This window comes from Egretta garzetta, unplaced genomic scaffold (assembly GCF_000687185.1).
Source record: "Egretta garzetta isolate BGI_Z169 unplaced genomic scaffold, ASM68718v1 scaffold51, whole genome shotgun sequence".
Classification (NCBI taxonomy): domain Eukaryota; kingdom Metazoa; phylum Chordata; class Aves; order Pelecaniformes; family Ardeidae; genus Egretta; species Egretta garzetta.
The window spans coordinates 5276913-5289227 of record NW_009258549.1 but is presented as its reverse complement, the minus strand read 5'-3'; the positions used below and the strand labels follow the sequence as shown (position 1 = coordinate 5289227).

The 12315-nt window shown below is 41.1% G+C and overlaps 1 protein-coding gene across 1 annotated transcript in view; it reads right to left on the bottom strand.

Annotated features, from left to right (window-relative positions):
• Positions 1 to 9437, bottom strand: part of PLBD1 (phospholipase B domain containing 1) — a 31598-nt gene extending 22161 nt beyond the window's left edge. Inside the window, exons 1-3 of the mRNA XM_035903205.1 lie at positions 9206 to 9437; positions 7007 to 7226; positions 206 to 289 (exon numbers count right to left, since the gene is read on the bottom strand). Coding sequence (XP_035759098.1) covers positions 206 to 289; positions 7007 to 7226; positions 9206 to 9437 — 536 coding nt within the window. The remainder of the gene's footprint in view (positions 1 to 205; positions 290 to 7006; positions 7227 to 9205) is intronic.
• Between the last annotated feature and the right edge of the window lie 2878 nt (positions 9438 to 12315).

Below are 12315 nucleotides of genomic sequence, written 5' to 3'. Positions count from 1 at the left end.
TGAAAGAATCAATTAGGGAAGGGCATATGCCCTTCTTCATGTGCATTTACAATTTTTTTTTCATACTAACGGCATTGAATTAGAGGGAAAGGAAGCATGTATCTTCTTTAGCCCGTTACAAAGAGAATAAAAAAAAAGTCAAAAATTCTGTCACCCTCCAACCCCAAGTCTTGAGTAATTTCTTTTCTAATAACTAAATACATACGCCATAAAATTCTGAACTCCACTTCGAACGGTGGGATTCTTAATTAACTGCGGATACATATTTGCAGCATGGTCATACATGTGCCTGAAAGAACAAGAATAGCTGAAGTTACTCATTTGCATCTTCCCTTCCTTTTCCTTACCCACCCATTGGCCAACGAGCATTGATAGACAAGCACCACAGCCCACAAAGTAAGCTTTTCCTAATCACAGTAATTACTTCATATCTTTAATGCACAACAAACAGCAAAGGTAACACAAATGGGTTGTTGAAAATTAACTTAAAAGAAATGACCTTGCTAATACCTGCTCAAATTGCTGTACAATGGAAAGAGAAGCAAGAATGAGATTGAACTACTTCATGGCAAAACTTCACATTCGGGAATATTTGTAGGCCAGAAGCATCTTGGAAGTCTTCGGACATTAATTTAAATCTCAACAACAGTTTACTGGAGAGCTATTCTATTTGGAAGCCAAGAAAACAGAGGTGAGGAGAATATAATTTGCTTATTCAGTTGAGAGAATTTCAGCCTGAAATCTAGCAGGTTTTACTTACCATTAACCATGTTCCTTCCTTACCAATTAACCTAAATCTATTTTAAAGTGTGTAGACATTGATCCTACATGTTCCCGCAGAAATTCCCACTCATACCAGCCACCCCTAAGTTATTGTGGTTATTTTGTTGTTGTTGAATTCAGTTAACTGTTTTATCTCCATTAACTAATAGAAACAAAAGTTTTAGGGCTTTTTTTGGTTGGTTGATTGGCTGGTTTTTGTTTGGTTTGTTAAAGTGAAGCACTTTACACTTCAAGATGAAATAAACTGCTAAAAATTGCTCAGGAGCCCAAAAGTTAAAAATCACCCTTTCGGTTTAGGTCAAATGTAATTGTCTGATTCAAGCCAAAACAGAACTTCTGGATTTTCACATTCTGTTCATTTTTTTCGCCTATTGACATTTCATAATTTGGGTCAAACTTAACCAACATTTTTTTCAGCCACTAAGTAAAAAAAAACAAAAGAAAAAAAGGAGGACGAGAGAAGAATATTTAGTTTTAGGTGGAAATCAGCCAAAAATTAGCTCACTGAGGTCTGGAGTTGGTAGAACTACATCAATCATCAGTAAAATTAGCTCCTACCAAGTGCTGAAAGAAAGAAAACAGAACTAAAAAACAGATATCAGCCTCGAGGAAACTAGATGCCAGCAGGGCAGAATTCTCTGTATTAAAACTCATTGAGGGCAACTTCCTCCGAGAGGCATGCAGAAAGGAGATCTTCCCAGTTTCCCTCAGAGCATTATTTGAGAATACAGCCAGCAATGACTGAATGGTTTGTTAATGATTAGACAATCATCCATTGATCTTCTCCCCTCTCTTTCTGTCCCCTGCCTTATTCTCAGCTGTTTAAGTACTTGATTGCATGGCCCTGCTGCCTTATCTCAGCTCTGGTACCGTTCTGACTACCAAATCTAACTGTTGGCATACATTCAGGCAAAACACTAACCCAGCAAAAAAAGGGAATATATTTTTCTGGCAGTTTGTAGTTTGAATTGGGTTGTTATGTAGACAGATAAACCACAGAGGTGGAGCAAGAAGGCGTCTCTCTACTGTGTTAGTAAATGAACTGATGCATGAAAAAGCCTGATCAGTGTCATGGCAGACACAAGTTGGGAGTTTAGATCTGTGGAGGGAGGTGCTGGAGCATTCAGGGGAGCATTCAGAAGCTTCACACAATTAAAACTTCCATGAAACTGCAGCTATAGTATCAATTTTAGTTCTAGAGTTTCCTGTCTCCCATTTAACACAAGACTACATGCCATGATCATAACCTACTTCTTGAAGAGGACAAGAAAGGTGAAGAGACAGATCAATATTCTCCACCCCTGCAGTCACAGAGAATTTGGTAAATAAAAATCTGAAGTAACTTTAGGAAGGAAATTATAGTATAACATATCCCATACTACAAGTCAGAGCTCTCATGGCACTAGAGAAGAGGAGCAAATAGCACAAGACAGTCCATCTGGCAGGTGGTCTTCTAGGGAGGAGAACCAGATGAGGAGGAAAAAAACCAGACAGGATTCTAATCACTGCCTAGGTCAGGACAGATGATCAGGCTTCCAGGTTCAACCATCACCTCTACTCTCTTCATTTTGCACTCAAAGGTTATGCAACACGAGGCAGATTTTACACTAGCAGTTAGTACCTTTAAGCTGTGATGACTGATGTAGAGACTGGGTTAGTTCAGAATTGGGACTGAAAACAGCTTCTTTAATGGCCTTCCTTCTTGTATATGCTAACAGAAGACATACAATTCCAGGAACTGTTTTTTCTTTAAGTGCCCAAGGTTATTGAGAATTTTTCCCCTAGTTACCCTGTTGTTTTTTTTCTGGTTGTGGGTTTGTTTTTTTTTTTGCTTCAACAAAGCTTATATGTGTGTGGCTTGCATGTTTTGTAAGGGTATTATCCTTCGAAGTAAATTGGATCATTACAGTAAGGTAAGGCTTTGCAACTGTATCCAAGGCCAAATGCAAGGCAATTACAAAACTGGGACAAGAATTCAGTCTAAAAACAGTGAAGCAGAGCCCTGCTCCTTCAAATTAGAGAGGAAGATGACAGGACTCAGGTCAGCTGAGGTTATATCAGAAAAAAAGAATACAATTAATGTTGCTTCAAATTTAAATACTGCTGTTAGGCACCTGGCATGCCCCAATTGGAACCGATTATAAGTATGTGCTTAACATCACAGATTTGGATGTATTCTGCCATTCCCCTAGTAAAGTGAGGCCTCATTAAAGCTTCTGTTTGTAATGAGGGAAAAGAATTCATACCCAAGAAAACCACAGCAAACATCTTTGGCTGGATGATAGGACTGGGCCTCACGGAGAGGCAAGAGACTGGAGATAAAAACAAATGTCTGATCTAGAGATGCTAGAATTAGATTTATTCCACACCTAACTATGTGTTTTCAAAATAGACAGCTTCTATCTGAATCAGGTGCTGACACTAGGAAGATGAATCATGCTCTAGAAAAGGCCTGTGTTTCTACCCTCACTGGTAAGCGGGTCTGACTAACTTAGTCATTACTTTTTCTACCACAGACCTGTATAGCTAGAGCTGAGATTAATTCTTCCCCAGCAGTCTGAGATAAAAAAGTCCCAGCATGTTTTTTTGGTTTTGGGTTTTTTTTTTTTGGTTGGTTGGTTTTTAAATCTGTTGTCTTACATTCTGCTTGGGTTCCTACTAAGGACAACGTGTATGCTTTTAGGAGAGATATTCTGTCACTCTTGCTTACATCATGAGGTCTAGCCGTGTCTAGAAAACTCCCTTCTTGCCCTAAGTGTAATGCAAGAACTGAGCTAGCCAAGAATTCCTGGAGCTCTGCAAATTGCAGGCACTGTCAAGCTGGAGCTCTTGCTCACTAGACAGCTTCTGCAGGAACCTGTACTCCAACTTGGAATAAGGCTTGCAATGTATCCTTCCCAATAACGCATCACATCAGAGCTCTTCCTGGTAGGACTTCAGAGTTTGCAAAGAACCACCTTGGGTCATTTCTGCTTCATGGAGTCATTGCCATAAACAGATGCAAGACAGCTGGAGGCCTTGGAGTTGTTCAGGCTACAGGTAGCAATGTGCTAGAGGGCACTTCAATTACCAGGCACACCTGATGTATTCACACTGGCTTGCTGTGCCGAGGTGGTGCTTCTACAAGTGACACAAACATCTTCACTCCAGTAGCTAAGTGGCTGTTGATGCAAATAAAGCCTTCACCACAGCCAAACACATCGTTACACTCTTCCTTGTTGTTACCAAGTTTTTAAAAAGGAAGGTTGAGCTATGTGCAGCTACTGCAGGCACTGATGTCTGCAAAAGCAGAATGAGAGTGTTTGGAGACACCTTCTCATAAAAGGAGTCACAATGGTGCTAGGGAGCTTCCCTGAAGACAGGCTGAATGGGCCAGGTGGTCTGGTGGGAACAGTTACAGATTGAGAAATACTGTTTCCCAATATTACTTCAGAAGACTTGTGTAACTGTGAACATCTGCCTGCATGTTCATTAGGATTCTGTGAATCTCTAGGCAAGGTAAAGAAGAAGTGGAGCTCTGAGAGCAATCTTAACATCTTCAAACTTAGTGAGTTCTCACTACTCCTGTGGGGTTCAGGAAATGGCAAACACTGCGTAAGAGGATTCATTAGTTGTAGTTTGCTGAATGAAAAAAAAAAAATCATGAAAGTCATACAGCTAAAACCTGAAGTAATAGGTTCCCCATCTTCTCAAGGGTCAGGGGAGTACATCACTAATTCATCTCTGCTTCTTAGCTGGAGCATTTTCAATAGGTATTCTTAGCTTCAAAGAGAAGCCCTCTTAAACCAAAATAGCTTTACAAGACCTGACAGAAAAGGCTTATATTCATAACTCCCAGTAAGAAATATACTTCTACTGCAGGTATGGACGTACAATGAGGCAAAGACATAGTCAAAACCCAAATTCAGATGGCATGTATAGTATTTGATAGCCATTTTAATGATGGTAAGTACTTCCAGGTTTTGCACTGTCAGAGAATTTCTCAGTGGATTTCCTCAGAAAAGAAAGGCTTTGGCTACTTCTGGTTTTGCATCTTAACCCACTCTCACACCTAAACTCCTTCCAAACAGTTGAGCTTCCCACTTTGCTTTAAAGTCTCAAACCCTACTTTTCCACATTGATACAAATCCTCAACTTCACTTCCACAGACTTTAAGATCTCTGTTCATTACGATTTCTGCTAAATCCACTTCTCTATACTACACTAACAACAGATAGAGCTCGGAAGCAGCCTCAGTAAGCACCTGACCCAGAGAAGGCAAAAGCCTTGAGCCAAGTAACTTTTGAGTGCCTTTACTTCTGTGAATATTCACTTAACACCTGTGGAAAAAAACAAAGGGGAAAAACTCCCTCCCCCAAACCCAGGCATAGACCAAGACGTCAGATAAAAGTCCATGTGGACACTGTTTCACATTCAAACCATGTTTAAAGGAATGGGCATATACTTAAGTCTGTTTAAAAGACAGACAGGAAGACATATAAATCTACTGTGGAGGCAGAAGGGGAACAAGGTGTAGGCTGTTGCTGCTGGAACATTACTTGCCATCTCACTGGGCTTAGCATGGATCCAGTTGTCTATGTAGTATGACAAAGCTTAAGCTTAACCACTTAGAAATGAGTACACCAAGGTACAGCCTTAGTGAAAAAAAAAAAAAAATCTGTTGAACAATACCCAGTTTTAACAATATTCTAAATGTAATGCTAGCTTCCCCCAGATCCACATGTAGTTTACATAAAGTTACAGAATAGCACATAGTAGTAACCTCTCATGCCAAATAATCCAAAACCATACATCTGGACCTCTCAGGTACTTCATTTCCTTTCCTGCCCCAAGTACAGGATGTGCACTCAGAATGCTATGATTCCTTTACTCCTTCCTCCAGAAGTATTTTATTATTGACAAAGATTATTGAATTTCCTTTACACTCTCCATGGACCTCGCTGCCTCTCCAGCAAAGTCTACTAGAGAGTCACGTTAACATATCCTATGATCGGAGGACTACCCAAAATCTTAACTGATCTCAAAATGCCTTACTAATTAAATTAATGTCATCTTGTCCAGCAACCATATCTGACAATTGTTTGACAGACAACCTTCCCTTACTAGCCTGTTCAATACAGCCCTATGGGTATTTATTTTAGTGTTCTGGAAGCAAAGCTGGTGAAGCCAAATTCATGTCACTGCATCCATCACAAGCATCTCCCAACTAATCCCCAGCCATGCATCAGAATTTGGGAATTTTTCTTTTCCTATGACTAAGTTGATAGAGGAAAAGAAGGAGCTTGTTCAGCAACAAGTCACGTGCCATGTTCTTAGCTATGTCACCAGCTATATGCTACCAGTTAGTATGTCATAGTGCTATTCTGCTTTCCAAGGAAGTCCAAGTCAAGGAAATCATAGAGTTCGGTTTTGTGGTTGTTTATGGTTTTGGTTGGTTGGTTGGGTTTTTTTTGTTTTGGGGTGTTTTGGTTGTTTTGTTTTGTTGGTTTTAGAAAAAACTGCTCTGGATTCGTAACAAGTACAAAATTCTGCCAGTTTTCATAGATCTGGGTTGCAGGAGAGATTCAGACCCTCATCTTCTCTTCAGAGGGCTTTCAGGAGTACACTGACCCTTCTAGACACACACCAGTTTGCCTTCAGGCCTACCAGTATATCAGCATTTTTTTAAAATTTGTCCAAGAGAGACTAAACTTCCCATGCTGTGAAGATTCCACATCAGCTCCCTAGCAGATTCTTGACAGTGTTTGATGAAAAAGGTCCTCAGGGAAGCCCTGCAGCCCTGCTAGCAACATCTCTCCCTGCCTGATCTGCTCTCAACTGTCTCATCTGTTGTTGGTCAGTCACCTAACTACAGGCTGGGGGAGATAAAAAGGGGTAGCAGAAAGAATAGTTATTATTTACAACATAGGGCTTACACAATTCCTTACACATACACTATTCTGTGATCACATTACTTAATAATATAGATACAGTACTCATCTATCTCACCAAGGCATTAGGAGAGCCTGCAGGATGAGAAGGGGAAGGCACATCTTGATCCAATAATGAAGATGCTATACTTCATACCTGCTACTAATTAAAAGAACAGCACACAACTGCAAAATGTACAGTTAGTTTCAATGGATGGGAATTAAGGGAAAGGAAAAAACCAAACAAAAAACTCACAATCATACACAAATCCACTGGAAGTGTCATAAGTCGAGTTGCTTCCTGAGGTACTTACGGAGCTGTGAGATAGCCTTCCAAGAAGCCAGCTGCATACATGATATCTTCATTGCTTAAGGTCTGACTGCCATAACCTGCTCTGATCTCCAGAACTCCCCAACCTGTTGTCTGTATAGTATTGTTGTAGAAACCATAGGCATCTCCACTCCTGTCCAGTATATTCTTGACCTGAAGTGTTTTTTCAGCTCTATTCCAGTACACAGTTGCATAGCGGATTTCTATGGTGGAAAAGAAAGGGGGCAAGGGAAACAGACATGAGTAGGTATTTCCTATCCAATACTGAAATGTCAAGACAACATTTTAGCAATTTAAAAAAAGTTAATTTGATAGCTTTCCATCAGGTTTAGTTCTACTACTGTGAGCAACACTAAGTTAACATACTGAAAAGTGGCATGAGAACTAACTGGAGTTTTACCAAGACAAAAGCTTACAGCTAAATATGCTCACGTTACTTTTCTGGAAGTTATCTACAGCTCTTTCAGTATAGAGCTCCAACACAACTGAGTCTTGACATAAAAGTCAGAAAAGTATTTCCTTACCTGGCCAAGAAGAAAATCTATGCAAATCTTACTGAAAGTAACTTTAGAAGACAGCATGCCTTAGCAACTGCAAAGGATTATAAACTACTGTTGACTTTGTTTTCCATGTAGAGATTCAAAAGGCTACAAAAGTTCTCTAAACTGTCTTTCTGGGCAACTAATCCTGGAGGTGGCATGACCAAACAAGAGCACTAGAACTCAGTGGATCACAGACTTAAAGACAAAAGCACCACAGGTATGCATTTCTTTATAAGGCGTATAATCGATATCATCCAGCCGCAATAGAATCAATCCCAAGTGTGAAATGAATGGGAAGAAAGGGCACTAGGCTCCTCAGAGTTCTGCCTGGACTCCTGTTTAAAGAAGCATTCTTCAGTAGTCGGGTTTTTAATCCTGCTGAGCTGAAGAACCAAAGAGCAAGATAAACTGCTTTCAGAAAAAAACCACAACAACCTACTACTCTAATTCAACATTCCCTAAGATGGGACCTGATGACATCAAATTGCTCTTCATGACTGATCAGATCACTACTACAGTATTGCAAGTGAAAAGAGTTAAAAAATCATCAGTCAGTTCCCAGAATTATCTGAAAAGTTTTAAGGGATAACATCAGAAACACTTAACAACTACTGAGAAAACAGCAACATTTTTATTCCCCTGACCCTTCTCCAGCGTGTGACAACTAGTCCTGCCACTTTACAGCAGGAAATTATGATTTGGTTACTACTCCTCACAACAATTCAATTTATGCATCATGCCCATAACAGCTGCAAAATAGAGAGCTAGATCTAATTCTGGATGATCTCTCACAAAATACTTGGTATGCATGCTATGATAATGGAACTGTAAGAAAAGCAGTAATGCCAGCAGAATACCTAATGCTCTACAAAAAGCTGCAAATAAAATGTTTGTGATTAAGCAGCTAGTTTGATTTCAAGTTAAGTGCACTCGCTTCATTCAGTACTCTAAAGCACAACATAAAGAAGCTATTTTTATGAAAAGCCATGACATATTTGGAAAAAAAAAAAAAGGCAAAAACATTTTCCAAGAACCAAACTCTTTCTTCAACTAATCACTTTTTGACATAGCAGTTACTCAGTTGCTTTAAGCCAGTTTTCATCCATTTTACCAGACTGTTGAATAATCCGTGTCATTTAATAGCTGGAAAGCTGTTCTCTCCTTGTATTCCAGCAAGAATAGCCAAAACTGTTTCTTACTGAGACTCACAGAATGGCTGAGGTTGGAGGGGACCTCTGCAGGTCATCTTGTCCAATCCCCTTGCTCAAGCAGGATCACTTAAAGCAAGTTGCCCAGGACCATGTCCAGACAGCTTTTAAGTATCTCCAAGGATAGAGATTTTTACAAACTCTCTGGGCAACCTGTATCAGTGCTTGCTCATCCTCATAGTAAAAAAATAAAGCGTCTCTTGATGCTCAAAGAGAACCTCCTGTGTTTCAATTTGTACCCATTGCCTCTGGTCCTATCACTGGGCACCAATGAAGAGAACCTGGCTCCATCTTCTTTACACCTTCCCTTCATGAATTTTTACACATTGATGAGATCCCCCTTGCACCTTCCCTTTTCCAGGTGGAGCAGTCCCAGCTCTCTCAGCCATTCCTCATGTGAGAGATACTCCAGTCCCTTAATCACCTTTGTACTCCTTTGCCACACTCCGTCAAGTGGCTCCAGATCTCTCTTGTACTGGGGAGCCCAGAACTGGACCCAGCACTCCAGGCATGTCCTTACTAATGCCGAGCAGAGGGGAAGGATCACCTCCTTCAGCCTGATGGCAACACTCCTCCTCACGCAGCTCAGGAGACAGTTATCCTTTTTTGCCACAAGGGCACATTGGTGGTTCATGTTCAACTTGGCGTCTGCCATGACCTCCATGCCCTTTTCTGCAAAGCTGCTTTCGAAATGGTCAGCCCCCAGCATATATTGCTACGTGGGGTTATTCCTCCCCAAGTGCAGGACTTGGCATGTCCCTTTGTTGAACTGCATGCCCATTTCTCCAGCCTATTAAGGTCTCTCTGAATGGCAGCACAACGATGTATGAGCCACTCCTCCCAGTTTTGTATCATCAGCAAACTTGCTGAGGGTACAGTCTGCCCCACCACCCAGATCACTAAGGAAGATGCTGAACAGTATCGACCACTGGCATACACCACTAGTTACCAGCCTCCAGCTAGACTTTGTACCACTAAGCACTATGCCAGTCTTCATGATGTACTGCAGACACTTCTCATGTGAACAGGAAAAGCAAGAACAGAATTTTAATAGGGAAGGAACTGGTTTCCCCTCCGCCCCCCATTCTATGAATAGAAGTTTTTACATGAATCTCTATTTAGAGATGAAGTCATTTCAGGGACTTGGAACACAGTGTTTAAAAACATGTTTTTCATCTGCCAGGTACCAAGGCTATTTAAAGGACTGATACAGGACAGACTTTGGATAACTCTTCAAGCAGCTACAATCTTACTTCTGTGTTGTCTCTTTTACTATCTTCTAGTAATACATGGCGTAATTGCTACTTTAGCTTAAGGGTAAACACGTGAATCACTCAGAATGAAAATCTGTGAGCAGGCTGATGAGGGTCATCACTGAAAAGAGCCAAAGGCCATCTTACAAAGCTAAACATACACAAAGAGGTCAGGGAAAGGGAGGTCCTGTGAAGAAGTGATGCAAGGGGTCGGTGCAGAACAGAACTAACCTGTCCAGCAGCAAAGGGGAAGGCTGATTCCAACCAAGCAGCCCACTGCAGGGCAGAGGCAAGGCAGGCCACGTGCCCAGGGCACAACAACAGCTGAGGAATGGGTAAAAAGAGCAAGAACAACACAGGGGAAGACACAATCTTCCCATCTCTTCAGTAGGCTGTGGAGAGGCAGCAAGTAGTCAAGAGGAACGAGGGCAGCTGGGTATTGTTATTAGTGCCTGCAGACTAATCAGGTATGTCAAAGAAACTTTCCTCTGCCTACAGCAAAATAGCCTTTGCTTTCTTTTTATCAAAGGAGGCTGATGCCAGTGCCAGGCAGACTGATCTGACACAGGTATTCTAACACAGCAGGCTGTGTTTCTTTGTTTTATGCTCTGCCAGAGCATGAGCACACAGAGCTATTTTCAAAAGTCAGAACAAACTTTAAAATTACCCTTGGAGTTTGCCCTGCCCCGACTTCACTATGTGACAGACTTAAACTGAAGAAAACCAGGACTAGAAGATGATGGGAGAGAAGGGAAAACATTAAGTTACAGGATAATTTGCAAACGAATCTAGAGAGGCCTTTAGAGGAACAGCATTGAGGTAGCTATCATAGATGTAGCTTAACAGTGATGCTGGAAAAGGCCATCCCCCATTACTGATGTCCCCCCCTGCCCCCCAACTCATTCATTCATCATCCCATTTCACCTCATTAATTTTTGTGTCAGTTTCGGCAAATCTAATTGCCCTTGTCTAAAGTGTCAAAACACCTACATATGAAATGGCTATGTTTATTTCAAGGAACGTGTATATCATCTGTAATTGTTATAATTTAGAAGTTAAGTCTCTATCTTGCTACAGATGGAGTTAAAATTACAAGCATATAAATCCGTACACTTAAAACATACTTACACTACGATGTAATCGAAGCATTCATCACCCAGTCTGTTACAATTTTAATCTGTGTTCATCTAAAGCCAGCAGCACTACCTTTGCCAAGAAAACCATCCAGAACTGAAGTATATCATGGAATACAGATCTACAAGGAGCAACCGCACATTTCCAAACAATCCCATAGGTGTCCTGCAACAAGAGGAACCCTCCCCTTGAATAATGCTGGCATTTTTATATTTATTTTTGGGGGGTGAGGCAGGGGGCCTAGCACCTGTTATCCCAGCAGTTGTATTGGTAACTTCTTGCACATGAATCAAATACAACATTACCATGAATCTACAAATTGTCGTTTTACCATCAAAGTTAGGCTTCCCAGTGTGTAGCTGAGAATGCTGTTGAGTATTTCAGCCTATTGCCTGCTCTCAGGTCTCTGAAGAACAGAAAAGACTGTGATAATCTTGGCTGTAATATGGCTATTCCGTAACAGTATTGCTTAGAATAACCTAAACAACAAGCCAAAGCACACGGTATTTACTGCAACGAATGACTCAAAATCCCTGGGGATTGGGTAGGTCAGCAGAGTCACACTTCCCCTCCGTGCAAACAGCCAGAACTGCGTGATGCCAGCAATGCACAGTTCCACCACAACCACCAGTGCAGTGTGTGGCGGGAGCCAGAAGCGGAGAAGTGCAATGACAAAACAAACAAGTGTTCCTTCTCCTTTCTGCAGCCAGTAGGGACTGGGAGGAAGCTTCCCTCAAATTGCCTGCTTTTAAAGATACATCGATGCTTCTGCCAAATAAAGATCCAAAAAGAAAGACTGTAGTTGGGAGAATGCTGGAATTTCTTCAACAAGTGAGAAGTATCTGCTTTTTGCCAAGATTATACCCTAAATAATGGAAAAATGAAGATATTTCAGCTGTGGCTAGGAGGTGGTGGTAGTCCCCTCGGTTTTCAGGCTGAAGTGCCAAATCTGTTCCCTCCCTTTTTGGCTCAATACGGGCATTGCCAAGGTTATGTTAAAAGTGGATCTTGACTTTTATTTGGTGGCAGCAGGACAGTGGAAATACATACATGTTCATGACATTATAGAGAAAGCAGTTAAAGGAAATACTAAGTAAGAGGACTGAGGCAAGATGAAAAAAAAAGAAGAGATCAGATGCTGAAGAGGACATGAAA